At 46.2% G+C, this 21,197-nt stretch overlaps 1 protein-coding gene across 6 annotated transcripts in view; it reads right to left on the bottom strand.

Moving 5' to 3' along the window:
- Positions 1-699: 699 nt before the first annotated feature.
- The window catches only part of Ildr2 (immunoglobulin like domain containing receptor 2), a 61,604-nt gene continuing 41,106 nt past the window's right edge, over positions 700-21,197 (bottom strand). For all 6 annotated transcript variants that reach the window (XM_076547920.1, XM_076547923.1, XM_076547922.1 and 3 more), the window contains 4 exons: positions 14,119-14,232; positions 9,759-9,972; positions 8,203-8,884; positions 700-6,877 (listed from right to left, as the gene is read on the bottom strand). In XM_076547920.1, the coding sequence (XP_076404035.1) occupies positions 6,842-6,877; positions 8,203-8,884; positions 9,759-9,972; positions 14,119-14,232 (1,046 nt within the window). In that variant the 3' untranslated portion in view covers positions 700-6,841. The remainder of the gene's footprint in view (positions 6,878-8,202; positions 8,885-9,758; positions 9,973-14,118; positions 14,233-21,197) is intronic.

The raw sequence follows: 21,197 nt of genomic DNA, 5'->3' as shown, positions 1-21,197 counted from the left end.
TCCAGAAGAGGTATAAAAGTCTAACTGCTTTAGAGTCTAATTTAAACTAGATCTACATGGAAATATGTTAACAGAATTACTAAAAGAAGAGGATTAAGTCCAAACGTTTTTCAGCAAGGACAGACTGTCTGGAATCCCTTGACAGGGCCCAGCCGTCACAGGGATTAATAGCTCCCCCAGGTACTTACCACCGTTTATGCTCACAAAGGTTTTTAATTGTCTTCCCTTAATTACAGTGCTGTGGGAGCGTCTCAAATCTCTTCAGAAACTAAAATGTCCTCCCATGAATGGCTCCCCTCCTCCCCTCCCCAAACGTAAGTTCTATCAGGCAAATGCTGACTCTCTTCTTGAAAATGAGCCAGATACCATCCTTATCCAACTACCACATCTACCTGTGTCCTGAAATACTACAGCAGTGAGTGTCAACAGAATTTACCTGGCCAGTAGCTCATTAAAACGTGCTAGAACACACAGTAACTGGCTGTGTCTGCCTCTACGATATAGAATTTAGGCCATTCTCTGGAGAGTGTGTACTGCATTATTATTATTATTATTATTATTATTATTATTATTATTATTATTATTAGGCTCGCAGTACTGGGCTTCACAATTCCATTTCCACACCTTGTCACTTTGTATGATCCCTTATCTTGGAGAAAGCACTTACTGTAAAATCATAACACACCATAACCATGTTAATTGAGTATAACAAAAGTAGATGAAAATGCTTTATTTACTTTAAAACATTACAACTGAATGCACTTTGTATATGTGACATAGGAAAAAACATCATGGGTAACAACAGTGACACAAACATTTCAGTTTCCATGTCACAGACAAGGCACGAAACAACTGGGCAGGGTGACTCCCGGGAAGCAGGCGTCTTCTCGTCCCCCCACTGTCCAAATGTCACGTTCTTTATTCCCACAAGGAAATTCCTCACGGAGTAGTGTAACACCTCTGTTCATGAACGTGCAGGAGAGCAGCTCTGGGCATCTTTCTCAGCCTTTTAGATAAAAGGAGTCAGACCACATTGACCGCCCTGTCCAGTTAGCTCCGCCTCAAACTCTAACCAGACTTTCAGCTCAACTGCTACAACTTTTGTCTCCCTCTAGATCTGGATCCTCAGTTCTACCTCTATAAAAAAAAAAAATCTCAAAATATAGTGAAGGTGTCGGCTCCTGCTCACAACTCTGGAATTCTGAGCCTGGGTGAACCTGTAGCTTGGCTTAGAAATTCCTTTGAGAAGAATCCAGAAAGTCGAAACACATCTGTCAAAGCCTCGCCCCCCCCCCCTCACAGCATGGTGCTGAGAATGAAACTCTCACCCAGCCAAGACACTTCTCTCTCTCAGGGCAGACTCCTAAACATCATGGGGCTAGATGAAGTAGCAAATGCCTGTCTCCGTGGCTTCTCCGCACCACTGGGACTCTCCTTTACTACACATCCGGCTGTGAAGAGAATAAACTGGAGTCTGGGCCTGTGAGTACTGCAGGGATCTGAAAGAACCCTAGACAGTTCGGAAGGCCATCGAAAGACTCTAAATGCCTTTCAGGCAACAGGTGAGTCACTTGGCATACGCAGCCTCAGCTCCACACTCTGCCCAATGGGAGGACACCTAACCTGCCTCTACCACAGGGTTTGCTGTGAAGAACAAAGGAGAGAATGCTTGTGGGACTGGTCTGTAAACAGAATGTACCACAAATGTAATGCACATAGCACTAAAACCTGACTTTACCACCCAGCAATGCTAACCGCAGGCAGCTGCTTAAGAACGCAGCTCAGCTTGGCTTCTCTCTGTTCAGCTTTGATGCTAACTGGGGCCTCTGAGCTGCAGTGATCATCCCACGCAGCTAGGAGGTAGGGTACTGGCAGTGGAAACCAGGCACTATTTTGCTTCTAGGACCTTAGACCTTCTATGGATGATTTCTAAACTCCGCACATCACTTCTAAACTCCCATAAAATCCTGGCAGCAATTAAACCTGATTTTGGAAGGGGTAATGTTGTACATTTTATTATTTTTTTTCTCCACCTGCTTTCGGTCCTAAAATGAAAGTTATGTTATTAGCAAGGCTGTTAATTTGTACCCTTTAAAAATGATTTACATTTGCCATTTTGCCTGATGGCTCCTTTCTTTCTATTCACGATCTAAGTTTTATTCAGGATGGCATCAAGGGAATAAGAAAATTACCTGTAATTCCTGTTGTCTGATCTGAGCCTGTCACAACACATCACTATTCTGGGAGTTGGAACATATCAAGCATGCTCCTGGGGAGGGCTTCCAACACTCTCCCTTTAAATGCTTCCTTTCAGGTGGACGGTGGCGAGCCAGTCTCCAGTGTCACAGCCAGACTGCTGGGTGTCTCATCAGTGCCACTCTCAAAGGAGTCAGAAGCATCTCACCTTGGTATTTGAATAAAATAATCCACAGTCCCAACAATACTTATGGCCAGCAGTTTGGGGTGTACCGGAGATATGATTCAGTGTAACACTACCCAAAGGTATCTACCACAGGGCTCTCTGAAATTACATGTCCAGAGTCCAAATCTTTACCCCAGATCGACCCATCTATTCTCCAAGGCACAGCCCAACAACACTTCTTGACAGTGGCAGTCAAGTAATCCTTGTGGTTTTGATTTATTATTGTTTGGTTCTTGAAGACAGAGTATCATGTAGCCCAAGCTGGCCTTGAACTCACTATGTAGTCAAGGATGACCTTGAACTTCTAACCTCCTGCCTCTACCTCCCAAATGTTGGGATTACAGTAGGCATGTGCCATTACTCCCAGTTTGTACAGCATTAGGGATTGAACCCAGGGCTTTGTGCATATTATGTAAGCACTACCAACCCGGGTCACATTGCCAGCCCTCCAGGCAAGTAATTTATTTGACCAAGTATTTTTAAATGCATTACTTCTTTTTTATATGTGTATTTTGCCTGCATGTGTGTCTGTGCACCACATGTGTGCAGTACCTGCAGAGGCCAGAAGAGGGTACCGGTTCCCCTAGAACTGGAGCTAGGAGGCACCATGTGCTGAGATGAATGTGGGTCCTCTGGAAGAGCAGCCAGTACTCTTAGCCACAGAGCCATCTCTCCAGCCCCCTTTCTTAATTTTTAAAAATGTATTTATTTTTATGTTGTAAGTATTTTGCCTACATGTGAGTGCATCATGTGAGTATAATGCTCCCAGATGCCCTAAGAGATCATCGGGTCCCCTGGAATTGGAGTTACAGACAGTTGTGAGCCACCATGAGGGTTCTGGGAACCAAACTCAGGTCCTCTGCTAATTCAAGTAATTCTTATGGCCAGGCAATTTTGGAAAACGCAGATCCAACAGGAAAGGGCTAAAGATTGGGAATCTAAAGATCGGACAGGTTTGTGACTTCATTTATGGGAGTGATGGTTTATCCGTCTATTTAAAAAGGGGCGGGGAGTGGATGAACTAAAGCAGCGTCCGTTACTTCTTTCCTCTCAAAGACTGCTTCAGATCTAACCAGATTTATATATGTAGCGCCAGCCCCTCTCACCCTGGTGTGCCCAGCCCTAGGCCAAGCGCATAAGAAAGGAGGTGAAATGCCGTGTGAAACTTCTTACATTAGTGCAAGTCCTGCACCCCAAGCTGTCCTCCGTGCCTGGAGGAGCAGGTGCTGAGCTCCCCAAGGCTGGCTTGGGTGGGAGAACTGAATCCTGTCCTCTGTCTCCTAATGAGTCTACACCTGCCCTAGAGGAGAACTCTGAGCAGTGCGGGGACACCGCACCGCGGGACACCTCCAGCCACCTGCTTTCCAGCTCCCTCCTCCGGCCTGTCCCTGACTCAGCTGTGACTCACAGGCAAAGGCAGGAGCTCCAGCCCCCCAGGGCCCCTGTCACTCATCCCTCTCCACTGTTCTCCTTCACCTCTTTTCAGTTCAGATTTTCACAGCCTGGCTTTGCAGATCACTGCGCCTGTCCTAAAAAAACGGGATGGATGGACAAACAACAACACTTAAATATCAAAATATTCCCCTTTAAGTTTTAAAAAATTTAAATCTCTGGGTTTATTATAATTTATCCATAGCACTATTTCCTTTCATATGCATAAAATATTCTTATCCTTTCTTGGGCATGTCTCAGCTTCCTTATTAAATTGTAGGGACTCAAGTGGATGGAGATCACCTCTTATACCAGACTTACTTTATGCCCTAGGAAAACAGGAAAGGAACTAATATGTATAGGCACTTCCTATGCAGGACAGACTATTGGGATGTGTAAAGAAAAGTCGAGGGCACCGGGGACAGCCACCTTCGCCTTGTCCATGGAGCATTATCTCCTATCCACACACCCAGAAACGACTGCTTTCTCTCTCTGCTGAAGGTCTGGAAACTCAAAATGATTCATGCAGCCCTACAAAGAGCAATCTGAGCCCCCTCCCCTTTTCCCAGTTATTTCAAAAGCCTGTTATCATCTTTATGTTGATTTTTTTAAAAATTGTCTGCCTATAGTCTTTTTGCCTTGGAACTTTATGTTTCCAGTTTTAACAGGTTTTTCCTATTGCCCCCTCAGCTTTCACCAAGCTCACACATGCCCCCTGGCTTTACAAAGCAATCTATTTGGTCTCTGTAGCCTGTGCTATGGGGCTCTTTGGTGGAAAGAAGCCTGACATAGTGCTCAGTGTAACAATAGCTACCGCAGCTATCCAGTATTCTTCAGAGGTGCCTGAGCAAGTTGAAATCAAAAGCTGGTGATTGAGAAGTGATGTTTTTGCCATATTGATTTAGAGCCCAAACAGACAGACCAGACCTAGGCTTTCTGAGGCCAGGGACACTAGCAAGTCTAAAACTCAGCACCAGGGTTATGGCTTTTGTCTTCCAGCCCTTGGAAGTGCCAGCGCTGGGCTGAAGTATCTTCCTGTTCTATCTAGGGCAGGCCAAAGTAACTGTGACATCCTTTGGCAGGCCGGTTCCCCTCCAAGCAGTGACATCAGCTTATCCCTCAAGCCCTCACCCAGCAGCTTCTTACATCACACACATGGGACCTTTTTGGGAAATGCCATGAAGAACAATGGACGGTAGCAGAATAGACTTTGGAATTCCAGGCAGGCGGCCCTGGAAAAGTCTTGAGGAAATTCTGCCCGACCTTCTTCAGAGGGTATACATCGATCAGTAAGAGAATAGACTACGGCTGGATTATGGGATAGCAAGCATCATCTTCTTTAGTCACTTCACCCAATCACATGTCTCCCCACAATAACGCAGACTGAAAAGTCTGTCAAGGAAGGTGAAGGATGAGTAACTGATTCAGGGCCAAACATTCTGACATGTGAGAGGTTTATCCTTGATGATAAGTGAACACATAGGAGTACCAAACTTCTCCTCTCAAGTGGGAATCCCCAGTTGGGACTCGGCTCAGCTGGGCAGTTCTTTTGTTGGTCATGGCTAGATGCTCTTCTGAGTCTGCTGAGTTGATAAAACTGTCACCCACAATGGCAACAGTGACCAGGCTCGTCTCTCACCATGGAGGATAGACAGTTCAGGTACATTTGATGGGGTCCGAGAGCAGCAAGAGAGGACAAACTCCATGCACAGGAATAACGAGAAGGGGAAGAGTTCATGGCCACTTTGGCAGTTTACGAACGTTACAACGTCCAGAGCCTTCTCAATTTGGGATTTAGGCAAAACCAATTATTTTTGCAAGGGTAGGAAGAGGACTTGTTTCTTGCTGAGAAAGTGGTGCCTTTCTTCTTTCCAAAGCATCTACAGTGGCAGGTCAGGGAGGCCAAGAGGGGTGGACACCACATCCCTGGTGCCCTGCAGTGGCAGAATCGGGATGGTAGAAAAAATCCTTAAATGAAGTACAGATCCAATAAAAAAAAAATCTGAGTGTGTTTGTGGGAAAACAACCCACATTCAAGATCCAATGAGACGGCATATTATTTTCCTCCTAAATTCTTCCCCATTCCTCCTCTTCTACCACTGCTTTCTCCTTTTTCTCGTCCTCTTTCACGTGAGTGTTCTGAACATCTGTCAAAGGCACCTGATGACAAGTTAGTCCCACCGCAGAGAGGAGTGGGACACCCTCAGACGTGCCAGCCCCTCCCTGAAAAGTTCAGGAGAGGAGAGGAGAGGAGAGAGACGTAGGAGTTCAAGGCTCAGATGTCGCTCCACTCAACAGAAAGACGAGACGCAGCTTACATCCCCCGAATGGACAGAGAAAGACCACTTGGGCAGCTTTTCAAAAAGCTATCCTGTTTGCCCAGCCACTTAAGAACTGTGAGTCACAGCAGCAAATTGAAACCATTTCTGTGATTGCCCCGGAGGTCACTGCCATTAAGCTCAACAAGGGCCTTCTGATTTTAGCATAACAAGACTCGTTGACCAATGACTGCAAGTGATGGGGATAAAAGGTACATTTTACCTCGAAGTTATCTCTCTTGTGAGCGGAAGGTCTTCTGATGGTAGTAATAAATTCTTCTGTCTCTAAGCACAGAACAGCACTTGTAGAAAAACATACCGCAAGCATAGGTAATTTCTAGAGGTCAGGGGTCCAAAGCTACCTGTTTCAGAACTGGACACAGATTCCGCTAAGGAAATGTGGGTGGGGCAAGATAGACCCTGTGGGTTATTATGTGGTTCTCACACATCGTTGTCTTCTTGGTAAGTTTCTCAAGATAGATTGGGCACCAGGGTTTGAAATCAGCCTCCTTAAAGGATGCCTCCTGTCCGTAGCCAAAGCAGAGATCAGCAAATCTTCCAAGGTGGCTGCTGGCCAGAGAAGGTCCTAGGTTTGCTGGCTCTCAGATTTGTGTCTCATCTCGTAGTCTGCATCTGATCTCTAGTGATCCGGAGTTGTGTCTTGAAACGGTCAGACCACAAGGGACATTCTGGTTGGAAAGTCACTCTAGGGAAAAGCACAAAGAACCCCACATTAAACCACAGACTGAGAGAGCACCATACACAACTGATGGTAACCGGGAGAGTTGAGAACCTGCTCAAAACCAGGCACACCTTGACTCAGGACTTTGTTAGACATGTGACGATTATTCCAAAGCCCAGAAAATGCTAAAGCCAATATACATCAGATGGAAGTGGGTTCCATGGCCAAAGAATAACTTTCTATTGTCTGAAGGATAATGATGGCCAGAACTCTACAATACTAAGTGTGGGTGGTGTAGCGTTAACCTGAAGTCACCTGGAAGCTTCTTCCTCCCTCATGGTACCTTGGCCATGGCATTTCTATAGTTCACAAACAACAAAAGACACTTAGTAGCTTGGGAGAAATTAATAATAATGCCAAACACCTTTTTCCTGTTCATTGTCCTTCTCTCCATATTGCATATTCAAAAAATACCCAGAGCTGAGGATGTAGCTTAGTGGTAGAGTGCTTGTCTAGAATGGGCAAGGCCCTGGGTTTGAGCTCCACTGAAAAGAAAAGGCAGGACGGTAGGCAGGCAGCCCAGCTTGGAATGGAGGAAACAAAATGCCCAGCAGGCAGGTTACCTGATGAACAGAAATTCTTGGACATGGAAAATGATAGCCAAAGCACATTGTGTGTGTGTGTGTGTGTGTGTGTGTGTGTGTGTGTGTGTGTGTGTGTGTGTGTGTGAAGGGATGCGGGGGGGGGGGGGGGGGGAGGTCAGAAGTACTTTGGCGCCCCGCTGTGGACATGTGACTGTTCCCCAATGTTTCTGAAGTCCATAGCCCACTTTCGGGGGCTGAAGGAAGAGCAGACTGCTCTTGCATTTACAGAAAAAGCAGTCAAGTCTATGTAAGTCCATTAACAAGAAATCGGAGTGAAGGCAAAGGCTTCCTTCACGTATGCAAGGTACTGTGCCCAGCATACACCCGGAGTCAGGAGGAAGCAGGCAAGTTGTCCTTTGTTGGTGTCTCTAAGATGGGTGCTCTTTGAATGGCACCCATGCATAAAGTATTTTGCACGAATACCACAAAAACCCAGGTCAAGGCCAGCGGGGACGATTTTGAGGGTCTTTCCTACAATAGTCTACCCATTATCTACTCTAAAAAATAAGTTTTGTTGCTGTCGTTGTCTCTTGAGGGGTCCCACCCTTACTTCCTCCATCTAACCCTGGATAGAGTGAGGTTGATGACGTGGTGCCTCTCCTGGGCCTCCAACCCCGTATTTCTCGCCAGGGGCCCTGCACCCCCACCCTCTACCCCCACCCTCCACCCCCACCCAGCTCCGGAGGACTTGGGGTGCACCCTCACAGTTTTCTTGGCGGGCTCCTTTTTCCTCCTCTTCTCCGAGTTGCTGTGGAAGGGCAGGTCGCGGCCGCGGTAGGACGGGGCCCTGCTCAGCTCCAGCTCGCTGTAGGGTGGCAGCGCGTCCTCATCCGCCGCCTCATCCTCATCTTCGCCCTCGCTGGCCCCGGCCTTGTAAGTGGCGGGCGGCGACCAGGCGTAGTAGGAGGCGCTGCGCGGGCCGAGCTGCGCACCCAGCTTGGACGGCGTCTCCAGGCTGCCCCCGCGGCTGGTGCTCTCGGCTCGCCCCTGGCGCTCCAGCACGCTGCTCAGGTACGAGTGGTCGTACTTGGGCGCGGTGCCCGGGGTCCGGCTCACCAGGCGCGGCAGCGGAGCCTCCTCGGGCGGCCGGCGACGCGGGGGACTGTAAGCCCAGCCGCGGTCCCCGTCTCCCGGCGGCGGCTCGCGGCTGCGCCCGCGCCCGTAGTACTCGTCCAGCGAGCCGTCCTGGTAGAAGGTGCCGCCGTGCGCCCGCGACTCCGAGCGCTCGAAGCGGCTCCCGGTCCGCGCCTCGTGGCTGTTGCCGTTGGCGCGGCGCGACCGCTGGCCGTAGGAGTCTGCGAAGGCCGCCAGCTCGTCCATCGACACGGCCGGCACGCCCGTGGCAAAGTTCTTCCGCGACAGCATCTCGGATTTGGAGCGCGGCTGGCTGCGGGCAGATGGTCACTGGTTACTGCGTTTGCAGGGGAAACCTTGCAAGACACCCCACAGCGTTCCAGAGGCCCAGCCTGAGCCCTCCACCCAGAGGGATGAGTCACCTCGGCGTTTTTCATGCCGCCTGTCCACCAAGAGCAAACTAAACTCTTTCACGAGTTTGTGTGAAAGATCAGAATGGAGCTGTGTACCTAGAAATAGCCTGTGATCGGTGCAGTACTGACGGATCACCTTCTGATCATGTCCACCCATCCTCACAGCCACAGCAAATAGCAACACACAGCTCTGGTCCCAGGAGACTGGAATATTTGGTGACAAAGAGAGGGCTGTCCCTCCCTCAGAGCCAAGGACCAAGTGACCTATTAAGTCAGGAGGCCACAGAGAGGAAGGTGGGGTCACTATCTTTGGAGGGCAGATGATGGGTGATGGTGCCAGTCAGGGAGGAAGCTGGGGAACACATTGTTAAATGTTGACTGGGCTTGGCTTATCACCCCAGGGAAAATTCCTTAGCATCTGGAACTTGGTGTTGCCTTGCCTTAAAATAGGGACATTAACAGTAGCTGCTTTTTAGAAGGATAAGGATTAACTACAAGGATGTTAATACGATGCATGACAAATGATGAGGACAATGGAGATGATGGGTGGGAACCTTTAAAGGTTATAGAATAAAACCTAGGGAGAAAGCAATGTCCTAGTGTCTAAGGGGCTGAAGACACATTTCAACAAGCCTTAAGTGATTACTTCTCACACATGATGTCACAAGGGTGTAACATACGCAGGAGAGAGAGATTCCATAACCCTTAGAAAGAAATGTGGGAGAATAGACTAGAACAGATACATGGTGGCCCCTGCCCTCTGACCGCCGTCACCTGTGTCTGAAGCTCTCGCGGTCCTCTTTGTTATACTCCAGGGCTGGCCCCCGGCTGTTCCCACTGTTGCCTCCCATGACACCTGACCAGTAGTCCGGGTTGCTCTCCAAGTCCCCAGACAAAGGGAACTGCTTGCTCCTCATCTGGTGGAAGGACTGGCGGAAATTGTTGTCATCATCATGCAAGGAGCTGAGTTCTGAGATGGTGTTGTTATCTGCAGGGACAAAAGCCGCCGTCACAGAGTTTTCTACATGTTAGGAAGGGAATGCTGCTAAGGGCTGAGATTGGATACTCCAGAAACTCCTGCCTGAGGGCCTCGGTCCTGACCAGTGTGGGCTGTAGATTGCAGCGGTGGTATCTGTGTTCCTAGCTCAGCAGGAATTGGCTCCAGCTCAACCCCAACTTGCTTACAGAGAGGGAGGCTTCCTACGTGCTGTTCTTGGAACAGGGAGACAATTGTCTTTGTTCCACCTAAGGCAGGCTTCCCAGAACTCAGGCTGTCTGCAGCTGGCCTCCTGGTACATCACCCTTGTTCAAATGTTTTTCTCTGTCCTATATAATTTCTGTGATGAACTTCGACGAACCCAGCCATGCTGGGCCAAAAGAGACAAAGAGGGAAAAAAGCCATCAATCATAGCATCTTCCCAACTCCTGGCCCAGTCCCAAGAAAGGGGCTTTAGTACCACCACCATATATACCATTCCGTTCAATTTCCACCATTCTGTTCCCCAAAGAGCACAAAGTCAAGGTCAAGAGTATGTTAACATCTGGTTTCAGTACACTCACCTTTTAGACCATGCTCATGATCTAAACTATCCTGCCCACTTCTAAGGTCTGTTCCCCTCCCTACCAAAGTATTCCAGGTTTATGCAGTGGCGAGTGGCCAGGCTAGAAGTTTGGAGATAAGGAGGATGGACTTTGCCTTTATGTCCACTGAGCTGTGGCTTGAACTCTGGTCCCAGTCTAAAAATGTAAGAAAGATGCCTAGTCACAGCTTTCTTATTTCCTAAGTAGCTTTGTGCAGAAGTGTTTATGGATATGGACTAGGACCAGAATTATGATCTGGGCTGGAAAAAAAAAACAACCCAGAAAATTTGATTATTTATAGAACTTAGAAATGTACTGGATTTCATTTTACTTAAAAAACAAATCTAGTGAACCTGTTTGCAATGTAACAGGATCCACTTGTTTTCTAAATCTTTTCATTGAGACTTCAAAAATATTATTAAGAACAACATTTACTAGTTTAAGTCCTTGTTGCCGAGTGAAAGGTGAGCTAAGATTAGATGCTGGAATGCAGAAGTGTATATCTCAGGTTCCCTCTGCTTTCCCTTCATCCCCAGTGAACCTGGGAGGATTCTGTACAACAGCAGGACCTCCTCATCTTGTTTTACCAAGAACACACAGGAATGGCAATTTACACAGGGATCATTGGGTTTTCAATTATAATAAAAATTTAAACTTATCTTCCTCTTTAAAAAATTGACTGTGTGTGTGTGTGTGTGTGTGTGTGTGTGTGTGTGTGTGTGTGTGTATCTGGTGCATGCCTATGTGTATGCATCTGGAAGCCGGAGGACTTGGTGTGTTCTCCTTATACTCACACTAAATCTGGAGCTAGGCTGGTGGTCAGCTAGCCCCAATCATCCTCTTGTCTCTGCCCTACAGAGCTGGGGTTACTGGAAACGGCAACCATGTTCAGCTTTTTTCATAGATGTCTGGATCCAAACTGAGGCCCTTATACCTGTACAGCAAGCACTCTTACCCTCCGATCCATCTCTCCAGCCCCCCCCCCCCCACACACACACACAAGCTTTAAAATGCACTTGATAAGACCAACGCAAACCAATATTGTCGGTTCAGAACTTTCTCTAAATTTCGGGGAATACTTGACATTTTCATTTCTCCAGATGGTAAGTACAATCACTACTTGACCACTCACAGTAACAAGCTGTCCAGGTTATATGTCACACTAAAACTTCTGCCACGGTGAACACTAACATCAACATACCCTTTGACAGACATCTAATAATGGCAGTTTAGGACGGGGATACACCAACATTTTCTGTAAAGGACTAAGCAGGGAACGTTAGGCTTTATGAGCCACACCATTCAGTTCTGCCATTCAACAAGAAGTTATAGAAAATACGTAAGTGAATTAGCCTGGCTGTGTTCCAATAAAACTTTTAAAAAACAGAAATTGATATGCCTGTGCCCAGAAGATACTGTTTGCAGACTCCTGCTCTAGACATTCCAAGAATGTAAACATCCAGGAGTAACCACCACTTAGAAGAGTAACACAGAGGAGAATCACAGTGGCCGACAAATTCATGAACCTGGACCTCAAACCTCCAATTCTTACAGAATCTGTGAAACCAAGACATCTATTTTATAATGAGATGTTCTAGACTGACCACTCCATGATCCACTCTAGGATTTTCTCTGTTCTCCAGGATAGAACCAACCTCTAAAGAGAACTATATTCTGAGTCATTCCACACAGTTGTTCCACTGCCAATCTGGAGGCACTAGTGATCTGGGTTCTAGTCTTGACACTGGTGATTTTCTCTTCCTGGATCATTTCCTCCTCTGTGAAGGAGGTGGAGTCAGCAATCACTTCAAGGTCTCAACATTCAACCACCATAGTCTCAGTATGTATCCTAGATAGGAGGCCAATCGGCTTAGCACAAAATTTTTTGTATATAAGTCACAAGATTGGGGACCATCTAAGTTCTTCTAATTCCATTACTATACTCTGAGCGCTGGGCTACCTCATCTGAACACTGCACAGGTTGACACGGACCATCTCTAAAATCCCTTTCAACTCTAAGATTCCACTACATTGAGAGCAGCCAGTTTTTGAACACCATTTGGATCCAGGTAGTCAAGCGCAGAGACATCACATACACTCAAGTCCATTCTTTACTTCTGATCTTAGTTATTAACTTTTCCTCTAAGCCATGACACTCATAGATTTCTTGCCCCAGCTTCTCCTGGATCTAGGATCTCTGTCCCCTTACAGAGATCCATGACAACACCGTTACAAGGAGCTTGTCAAGTGCTGTGACATCTGCATTCCTGACATTCCAATCTGGAGATGGTCTTTTTATAGCTGGGTTGGTGGGAGGACACAGCAATGGCTGCAGCAGACAGGATGAATTTAGAATTGTAAACTGGGTGGAATATGTTGTCCTTAATCTGAATAAAATTCCTCTAGTCTGGGACTGTTTTCCCAACAGCTCCATCAAGTCTGTTGTTGGTTCCAAGAAGAAGAGGGTTCAAAGAAAGTGCCTAGTGACCTCACAGCCAGGCTTGCCAGCATCCTCTTGATAATTAGCCCATCCAAGTCAGACCTGCCCTGTTCAGCCTCCCGTGATAGACAGTAATTTGGAACCCACTCTAAGGACTCAGCAGTGTCAGCTGCAGTCTCCAAGGGCTGTGGCTAAGTGAAGGGTTGGGGCCCTGCCACCCACAGACTTAGTAATTAACACGTTCTTTGACAAAAGGCACAGCCTCCTTGCTCACCCCACCTCTCCGTCTCCGTGGTTGGGCACCTCAGAGGGAGTCCAGCCTCTTTTTCCTAGATTCATTTATCAGAGTTTCTTCCATTTTCATTTCAGCCTCCAGGTGGTAAGTCAGCATGTGGTTGTTCCACACTGGGGCCCTTCAGGCTGAAGACAGCCGATAGTGAATAGTGGCATCTCGGGTGTGCGGGTGTGTCTGTGCAGGTGTGTGTGTGTGTGTGTGTGTGTGTGTGTGTGTGTGTGCGCGCGCGCGCTATGTAAATGTAAGAGGTTGACATAGTACCTTCCTTGATCCTCTCCACCTTACTTTTTGAGAAAGTGTCTTTTACTGAACCTGGAGTTCACTGACAGGCTAGAATGGGTACCCATTGAGCTCCAGGGATTGGCTTATCTCTGCCAGCTCAGGGCTGGGGTTACAGATGTGATCTCTTGGCCCAGCGTTTCCATGGGTGCTGGGGATCCTGAGCATGGGTCCTCACACTTGCTCAAGCAATGACTTTACTGACTGAGCCATCCCATATCTTAAGTGACTATTTTTGAGTATTACTTAAAGAGGGTTGTAAGGGGACTGTTCTAATGAAATATTTTAAACCCAGGATCACAAAACCACAGCGATCAAGACCAGCTGCCCCACAGGCAGACACAATATGAACCACATGTCACTGTCCCATCCTTCCCATAGAGGCCCTTCTATGCCCTTCCTTGTCCCCAGAGGTCCTTTTGGGGATTGGTGTCACAAAAACTGCTGGCTCAGAGCTTCAAATCTGATGACCCCCATGTCCTCTTCAGCTACCAAATCCTGAATGAAGCACAGGTCACACGAAATTAACAGATGCTCACATCTGCCTCTCATCCTTCTGGCTGGATCGAACTGAGCCAGCTCCTTCTCGACATAGTACAGGACCTTCATGGAGTCTCTCTCTTTGTCGGCTTGGATCCGGTAACCTTTGCGAACTGTTGAGGAAAGCACACGAGAGGGAGCTAAAAAACAGAAGAGCAAGCAAAGGAGGCCTCCATTCATTTTACCAAGCAGAAAACGTGGTTCTGTTAGAACAGCTCTTTTGGAATCCCCCAGAAATAATAAACTATGGTTTATACACAGGAGGCAGACTTGAGGTCCTCTACCAGAGGGTGCAATGGGAGCAGAGCCTGGAGGTCGACAACCAAACCCCACTGCAGGGTCCGGTCCGTCACTTGGGATCGTTCCTTCCTGTTGTCTGGCCTTCTACTGCTGTACTGAAGCTCACCTCTGTGCAGCTTTTGAGTTCCACTGGAGGAACAAGCTCACCCGAAACAGAAGAAGAAGACCCCTTTCGGTTTAGGGCCCACATCACTCTCCAGCATGAGGTCACACTGGCACTTGGCAGAAGTGCACAGACAGATCCCCAAGCATCACAGACCTTCACAAAGGCAGACTGAAAGCCTCCAGTTGCCTGGGAGATGGGGAAAAAAATCCCTTAAGCTGGATGGTGCGTGCCTAAGAGCTAATATTAGATTCTAGACTGCATACACAGTAGCACAAAACAAGCTGCACAACACATGGATTTCTAATCACACTTCCATTTTATTTCCTTAGCATTTTCCTTTTAGGAAAAGAAATGCCATATTTTAGATGTGACTAATTTAATTAAACCTGCTGCTTTGTGGTTAGAGACAGGTGTTATTTTCGGGGCTTAATAAAACAAGACTAAAACAGGGGAAATAATACCATCTCCTCCATCTCCATCACTCACGCTGTCAGAGACCAAGGCTGCTCACTCCCCACATCCCCTAAGGCTAGCCCAACATCAGCCCACAGGGTGATAAGACATCAACAGGCATAACAGACAGATGGGTCGGGGGTGGGAATGGAGCTGAGGGAGGGACACTCGGGGTAACTGGACCATACTCACTGGACACTGACAATGTGCCAGCCACTATGCTGAATGTCTATGGGGAAGTTTGTTCCTCACCACCATGCAAGTGAGGACGGCCGTCGGTCGTATTTTGTGGCTGAAAAACTAAGGAGGATTTTAGAACACGACCAGAAATATTTGGCTTGGCAGCACCAGGCATGGAATCATGTGGTCTCATTGACCGGAGCTTAACTGGATTAGGGCGTCCTACCTCTCTAAAGTATAAAAGGAGATACTTTAGAAGGGGTTGCTTTTGTTTACTTGTTTGTTTTTAAAGAGACAGATGAAGAACACAAGACAGCAAAGCCTGAAGTGAGCAGTGGTCTTGGGTACTCCAGAGAGTGTATGATCTGAAGCACAGGCCTATCCTCTAGCCAGCAGGAATGTAAAACGGTAGTGGATAATCCCACTCCAACATTCCCTGTTCCCAAAGCGGTGCACAGAACAAAAACAAGGAAACGGCCGGGCGGTGGCGGCGCATGCCTTTAATCCCAGCTCTCAGGAGGTAGAGGCAGGCGGATCTCTGTGAGTTCGAGGCCAGCCCGGTCTACAGAGCGAGTTCTAGGACAGGCTCCAAAGCCATACAGAGAAACCTTGTCTCAAAAAACAAAAACAAAAAGGAAACCACATAAATGTATATATATCCAATAAAAGTGACGTTTTTCTGTCTCTGGATGTATTACTTTACTGAAAAAGCTCCCCACCCCCCAGCTATTTACATGGAAGATTAAAATAAAAAATTCTACAGGGCTCCAATCACAACCCAAGCGCTGAAGAAAGCCGCCCACACATCCATTTGCAGGTGCACAGATTTTCTGTGTGAGAAAACACTGGCCAGGGCATGTCCATCTCGAATTGTGAAATGGCTTAGAAAAAAATTAGTAAGTCCTCAGCACATACGTTTCAGTGGCACCTTCACCCAGAGGTCAGGTCCATCCATAAACCCTAGGCAGAAGACATTTTTAGCAGAAATGATTTTATTTATCAAGCTACACATTCTTCTACTTCTGCAGAGGCGTTTACAGAGTAGTGCAGACTGTTCAATTAAAATGCAATTATCCCACAGAAGTACTATGTCTGCACAGAGGCAGGTATGTCTGATGGATAAGGTGCAGGGCTGAAAAACAGGGGTCCCAACATCTTACAGGCATGCTGATGCTGGCTTACTGGGGGACCTCCAGAGAATGGAGACCCATCAGGGCTCAGTTTCCATGTAATCACTTCAAGAGAAGACAACTAAAAGCTAATGAGTGGAGCACTTGAGTGCTCTGTAATGAACTGAACTGGGGTATCTTAAATGCCACCTCATCCAAGGAGCTTCCTTTGGCTCTTATAATTCTGTCTCTTTCTGTTCCAATCTTTTTCCCAACTTAAAAATCATTTGATTTGAATTTGTATTATAGGCCTTAATATATTCTAGTTCATTCCAAGTTCTTTATATAGATGAGTATAATCTTAAAATTTTCTGAAGATATTATAATTTAAGATTTCCATGTGCCTAAGACTGTGTTTTACATACAACGAGTATTAAATGTTTGTTGACTTGTTCCTAGCCTAGGAATGGAAAGGATTCATGGCTCTTTGGAAAGTATTCTTTGTAAGCAATAATCCATAGGCCAAAACCTCCAAGAAGACAATGACTAGAGTTCTCTGTTCACCTACGTATCTCCAGCATCGAGCACAGAGTCTGGCACATTTAGACACTCAAACCATGCACATTTAAACGAATGGATGAAGGCATGAATGAACTGGAATTAGCAAATGGTTTTGTGTGGATTACCAAGTATGGCATAGGAAGTTATGTGGGTGATTTACTGGAGAATTTTAACCAGGAAGGGAAGGCCCTGAATGGTAGCCTGAGGAAGCAAGAAGGTTTTGTGGCTGTCATTACCGATATCATTTTCTAAGGAAAGAACACCAGCGTGGAGTCAGGGAGGGGCCCCCTCTGCCTGCAGCTCTGTCTCCTCTGCCCAGGTGTTCTTCATATGGGAAGCACTTTTACAGCCAATCTTCAGTGTCACCAAAATAAAGGTTACTGATTAGGGAGGGTTGTTGCTATCTGTAACTAGGTACCAGCTGTTCCCTAACAGAGAGAGGAGAGAAGAGAGAGAGAGAGAGAGAGAGAGAGAGAGAGAGAGAGAGAGAGAGAGAGAGAGAGAGAGAGAGAGCTGAGCAACAGCTGGAGGTGCTTGGACTAGAGTTTAGGTTGTCTTCAGTGTCATTAGGAAAAATTACACTCCTCATTATGATACAGATCAGATTGTGTGCATGGGTTATCAATCTCTGAGAAGTCGCAGTAACTACAGCCTCAGGGGAAGATGAGAGTTTTAGCTTTCAATACTAGCATCATACGAGACTCCACTGCGGCAGAATCCTTCAGCTTTGCCTTCTCCATCACAGCAGCCTGGAGACGTCAGAGACTTAAATTCTTCTAATTTGTCAAAAGACACAGGCAAATGATTGCTCTTCCGACTTTAGGAGCATCATCTGTTTGGTTTTAGTTGCTAAAAATCAAGACAATTCTCCCTTTAAAGGGTGTGGCTATTTTTATATAAAATTAGAAGCTGCAAGTTTGATTGTACAGCACACTAAATTCTTCTCTCATTTCCATAGAATCTGGCTCTGTGTCACATATGTGCTCAACAGCATTTGAATCACCAGGAAACCTTTTTCTGATCCTCTCCAACAACATGATTTCCTTTCTGACTGCATTACAGTTTTTCTATATACTGTTCTGTATTTCTTATCCATTTTATTTCCATCAACAAGACTCCAGCAACCATGCCAGTAGACTATAATTTTCTAATTTTTTTGAGGGCAGGGGAAATTTGTAAAATTTTTTGAGATGGCGGTCTTTGAACTTGCTGTGCAGTCTAGGTTGGTCTCAAATTTGTAGCTCCTCTTGCCTGAGTCTCCTGAGTGCTGGGTTTATAAGTGTGTGCTACCAGCCCCAGTTATAGATCATCTCTTGATTTGAGAACATGTAGAGCCATGTGTTTTGGCTCATGTCTATGATCTCAGCATACATGAAACTGAGACCAGAGGATTGCCCTGAGTTGGAGCTAACCTGAACTACATAAGACAGTTAAAGTCATCCAAGATCTTACAAAGTAAGAATATAATATACTTACTTAATATACTATAATATATTATATACTTCTTATAGTCTATATATATATTTAACATGCCCCAAACTAAACCAACCAACAAAAAAAAAAAAAAAAAAAAACCACATGGAATAGTGTCAGGTTGGTTTTACCTATAATTTAAAAGCAAGAGAACTCTTTGAAGTGTGGTGGTATTTTTGCAAAAAATGGCCTAGACTGTTGGCCAAAGTCCAGCATATTTAGAAAATGCCTTTTCTTGGTAATGTTTCAGCTCAGGGTCAAAGGTGATGTATTCTGTTTTCCAGTTCAGCCTGGTCCAAGTCCTTTGGTTTGCAGGCTCTTCACACTTCAGCCCCTCTCCCACCAGCCTTCTAATTCTAACTTTGTACTAGAGACAGAACATTAGACAATTCCCAGGGATGTCCAACTATAATCTAGAAAAACGTGTTGCTGTTAAAGAATTTAAGCTGCTATTTTGACCTAATTAAGGTTGGATTATGTTTTGATCAATTTCCGCATTTATAGCCTGACTCTTATGGACTGCACAGGCAATCTCTAAGGTGCACTTCCATGGATATAGGCTTGTTCTTCCTGCCCCATCCTAATGAGCTCAGCAAGGCTGTTTATGGATGGTGGAACAGCTGCCAGATTCCACCCCCAGGGTGACGGCAGCTCAACTGTGGGAGAAGTGAGTCTTAAAATTTGCATATTCTGTGTACATACAGTAGGCATATATATATATATATATATATATATATATATATATATATATATATGTGTGTGTGTGTGTGTGTGTGTGTGTGTGTGTGTGTGTGTGTATATGTAGGCACACACCTCTGTTCATTTTAAAATGACATTTCAAGAGCCTGCTTGCCTGCTCACTTCTTTTGTCAGCAAGATGAATGGAGTCCAGTATACTGAGATCAAATGGACTAGAGCAAGGGAGCAGTAGGGGGCGGAGCCAGTTCCACTCTGCAAGGTAGGGAAGGGGTCATGCAGTGAGGACCAGGACAGCTACAGTAGAGATGGAGGGAAACAGAACAATTTACGGTTAAAGTATAGGCTGAAGGCCTTGGTGACCAATTGGTAAGAGAGTAAAGAATAAGGAATAAGAGAAGAATTCCTGCTTCTGATTTGAGTCACTAGGCAAGCAATGATGCTATCCTCTAAGATAGGTTATATAGACTCTGGTTTGAAATAGAAAAGCAAAAAAAATTTTTTTTGAAAGGGTAGACTGAATTCCTAGAGGCTAAGGTTTAAGTGCCTGTAAGACATCCAGCCGGAGACATTCAGAAACAGTTGGCTATACGGGACTTAGCAGAAGAAGAGAGGTCAGAACAAATCATGACTGGGAACCATTAGCATATGGATGATGGCAGTAGACAGGATTAGCTGGAGAGTGGACCACAGACAAAGCAGGGACACCAACACTGAGAAGATGCACACGGGAAGAAAGGAGCATGGGTCAGAACAGGCAGGGAAACAGGCAGAATGTCGAGCGAGAAAGGCGAGGAGGGGGGGCAGCATTTTCGAGACGTCACGGGAGGCTGAGGACTGTGACGCAGCATCAGATTTAGCCATCAGGCAGCTTGCCTGCAGCAAGATGGAAGTTAGTTGAGTTGGTAAGAGGGGAAGGAAGCAGAGACACTGAGTATCTTAAAAGCGCTTTCAAGGGGTTTGGCTGAGAAGGAGCAGAGAAGCGACATCAGGGTCTTCTACCAATGGCTGCATTTCAGCGGGAGAGATCTGACCACATTCCGAATGCCGACAGGAAAGAGCCGCTGAGATGGAAGGTTAGAGCTGTGAGGTGGAAAACGGATGAAGTGTGGATATTCGACAGAGAATGCAAAGAAGATGATGGATCCAGAGCAGCCCAGGAGAAGCCCATCTTTTGTCGTAGTAACAGAGAAGGGCTTGAGTAGCAGCTGTAAATGATGGGAAAAAGGAATCTGGGTACCCCTTATCCTCTTCCATTTGGTAACTAAAGGGCTCTTTTCTACATAACTCATCACAGATGCCTTTCCTAACCAACGTTCAAAAAAGTGTTGTGTACAAATATAACCTGAAAATTACTATGGCTAGATGACTACCCTAATATGTATGGAGCAGCATACAGATGTAAAAAGGTGGAATTCATATTTTTATAGACCAGCATTTATTAACATTTTTTTTTTAGTGTTCCTTAAAGAATAATCTACATTGGCCCAGTCTATCTTCATTAAATGAAGATTGGCCGAACACCATCACTAATGCTGCCCACGAGTCTAGGAATGTGCTCTTGAGAACTATAAAGAGCCCTGTCCTGATGCCACAAGACACACATATCATGATGACAGGGTTTCTGACTAGCTATGGTCAGCACTGGCTGCCATCTTTCCTCTATGTCCTGGCTAACAGAACGGACTCTGATTTTGCTCACTTCCAAGGCAAATCTTTGTTTAGGCCTGAGAGGTGGGTCTTCGTGAGCTCAAGCCCATCTGGTTTAGGAAGAAGTGTGGGACACGATTTTTCTTCAGATGAAACTGCTGGAAAAGGGCTTTTTGGAAGAGGGAAGAGCTTCTGGGGAGCATTTTCTCACTCTGGGGAAAGTGGCACAAAGATGAAACACAGCTTTCTCTCTCTCCAAAGGTATCTAATCCCCAGAACTACCGCTGTCATCAAGGGAGCCACCCAAGGGGGACAAAGCGTGTGCTAAAAAGGACAGCACAAAAGACAGAACTCTGTCCTGCATGGGAGACACCCAACTGTGAGCAGTCAAGTCAGCAACTACCGCGCCTTGGGATTCTTGTCATAATTCATTTTTCTGCTACGAATTGCAGTTGGTTAATATGATGGGGACAGATGATTAAAACTGCAACAAGCAGGAATGGAGAAAAGATTAAGGCCAGCCTGGTCTACCCAGCAAGTTCCAGGCTAG

This window comes from Peromyscus maniculatus, chromosome 11, assembly GCF_049852395.1.
Source record: "Peromyscus maniculatus bairdii isolate BWxNUB_F1_BW_parent chromosome 11, HU_Pman_BW_mat_3.1, whole genome shotgun sequence".
Lineage (NCBI taxonomy): Eukaryota > Metazoa > Chordata > Mammalia > Rodentia > Cricetidae > Peromyscus > Peromyscus maniculatus.
The sequence above is the reverse complement of the archived record's forward strand: the minus strand, read 5'-3'. Positions and strand labels throughout refer to the sequence as shown.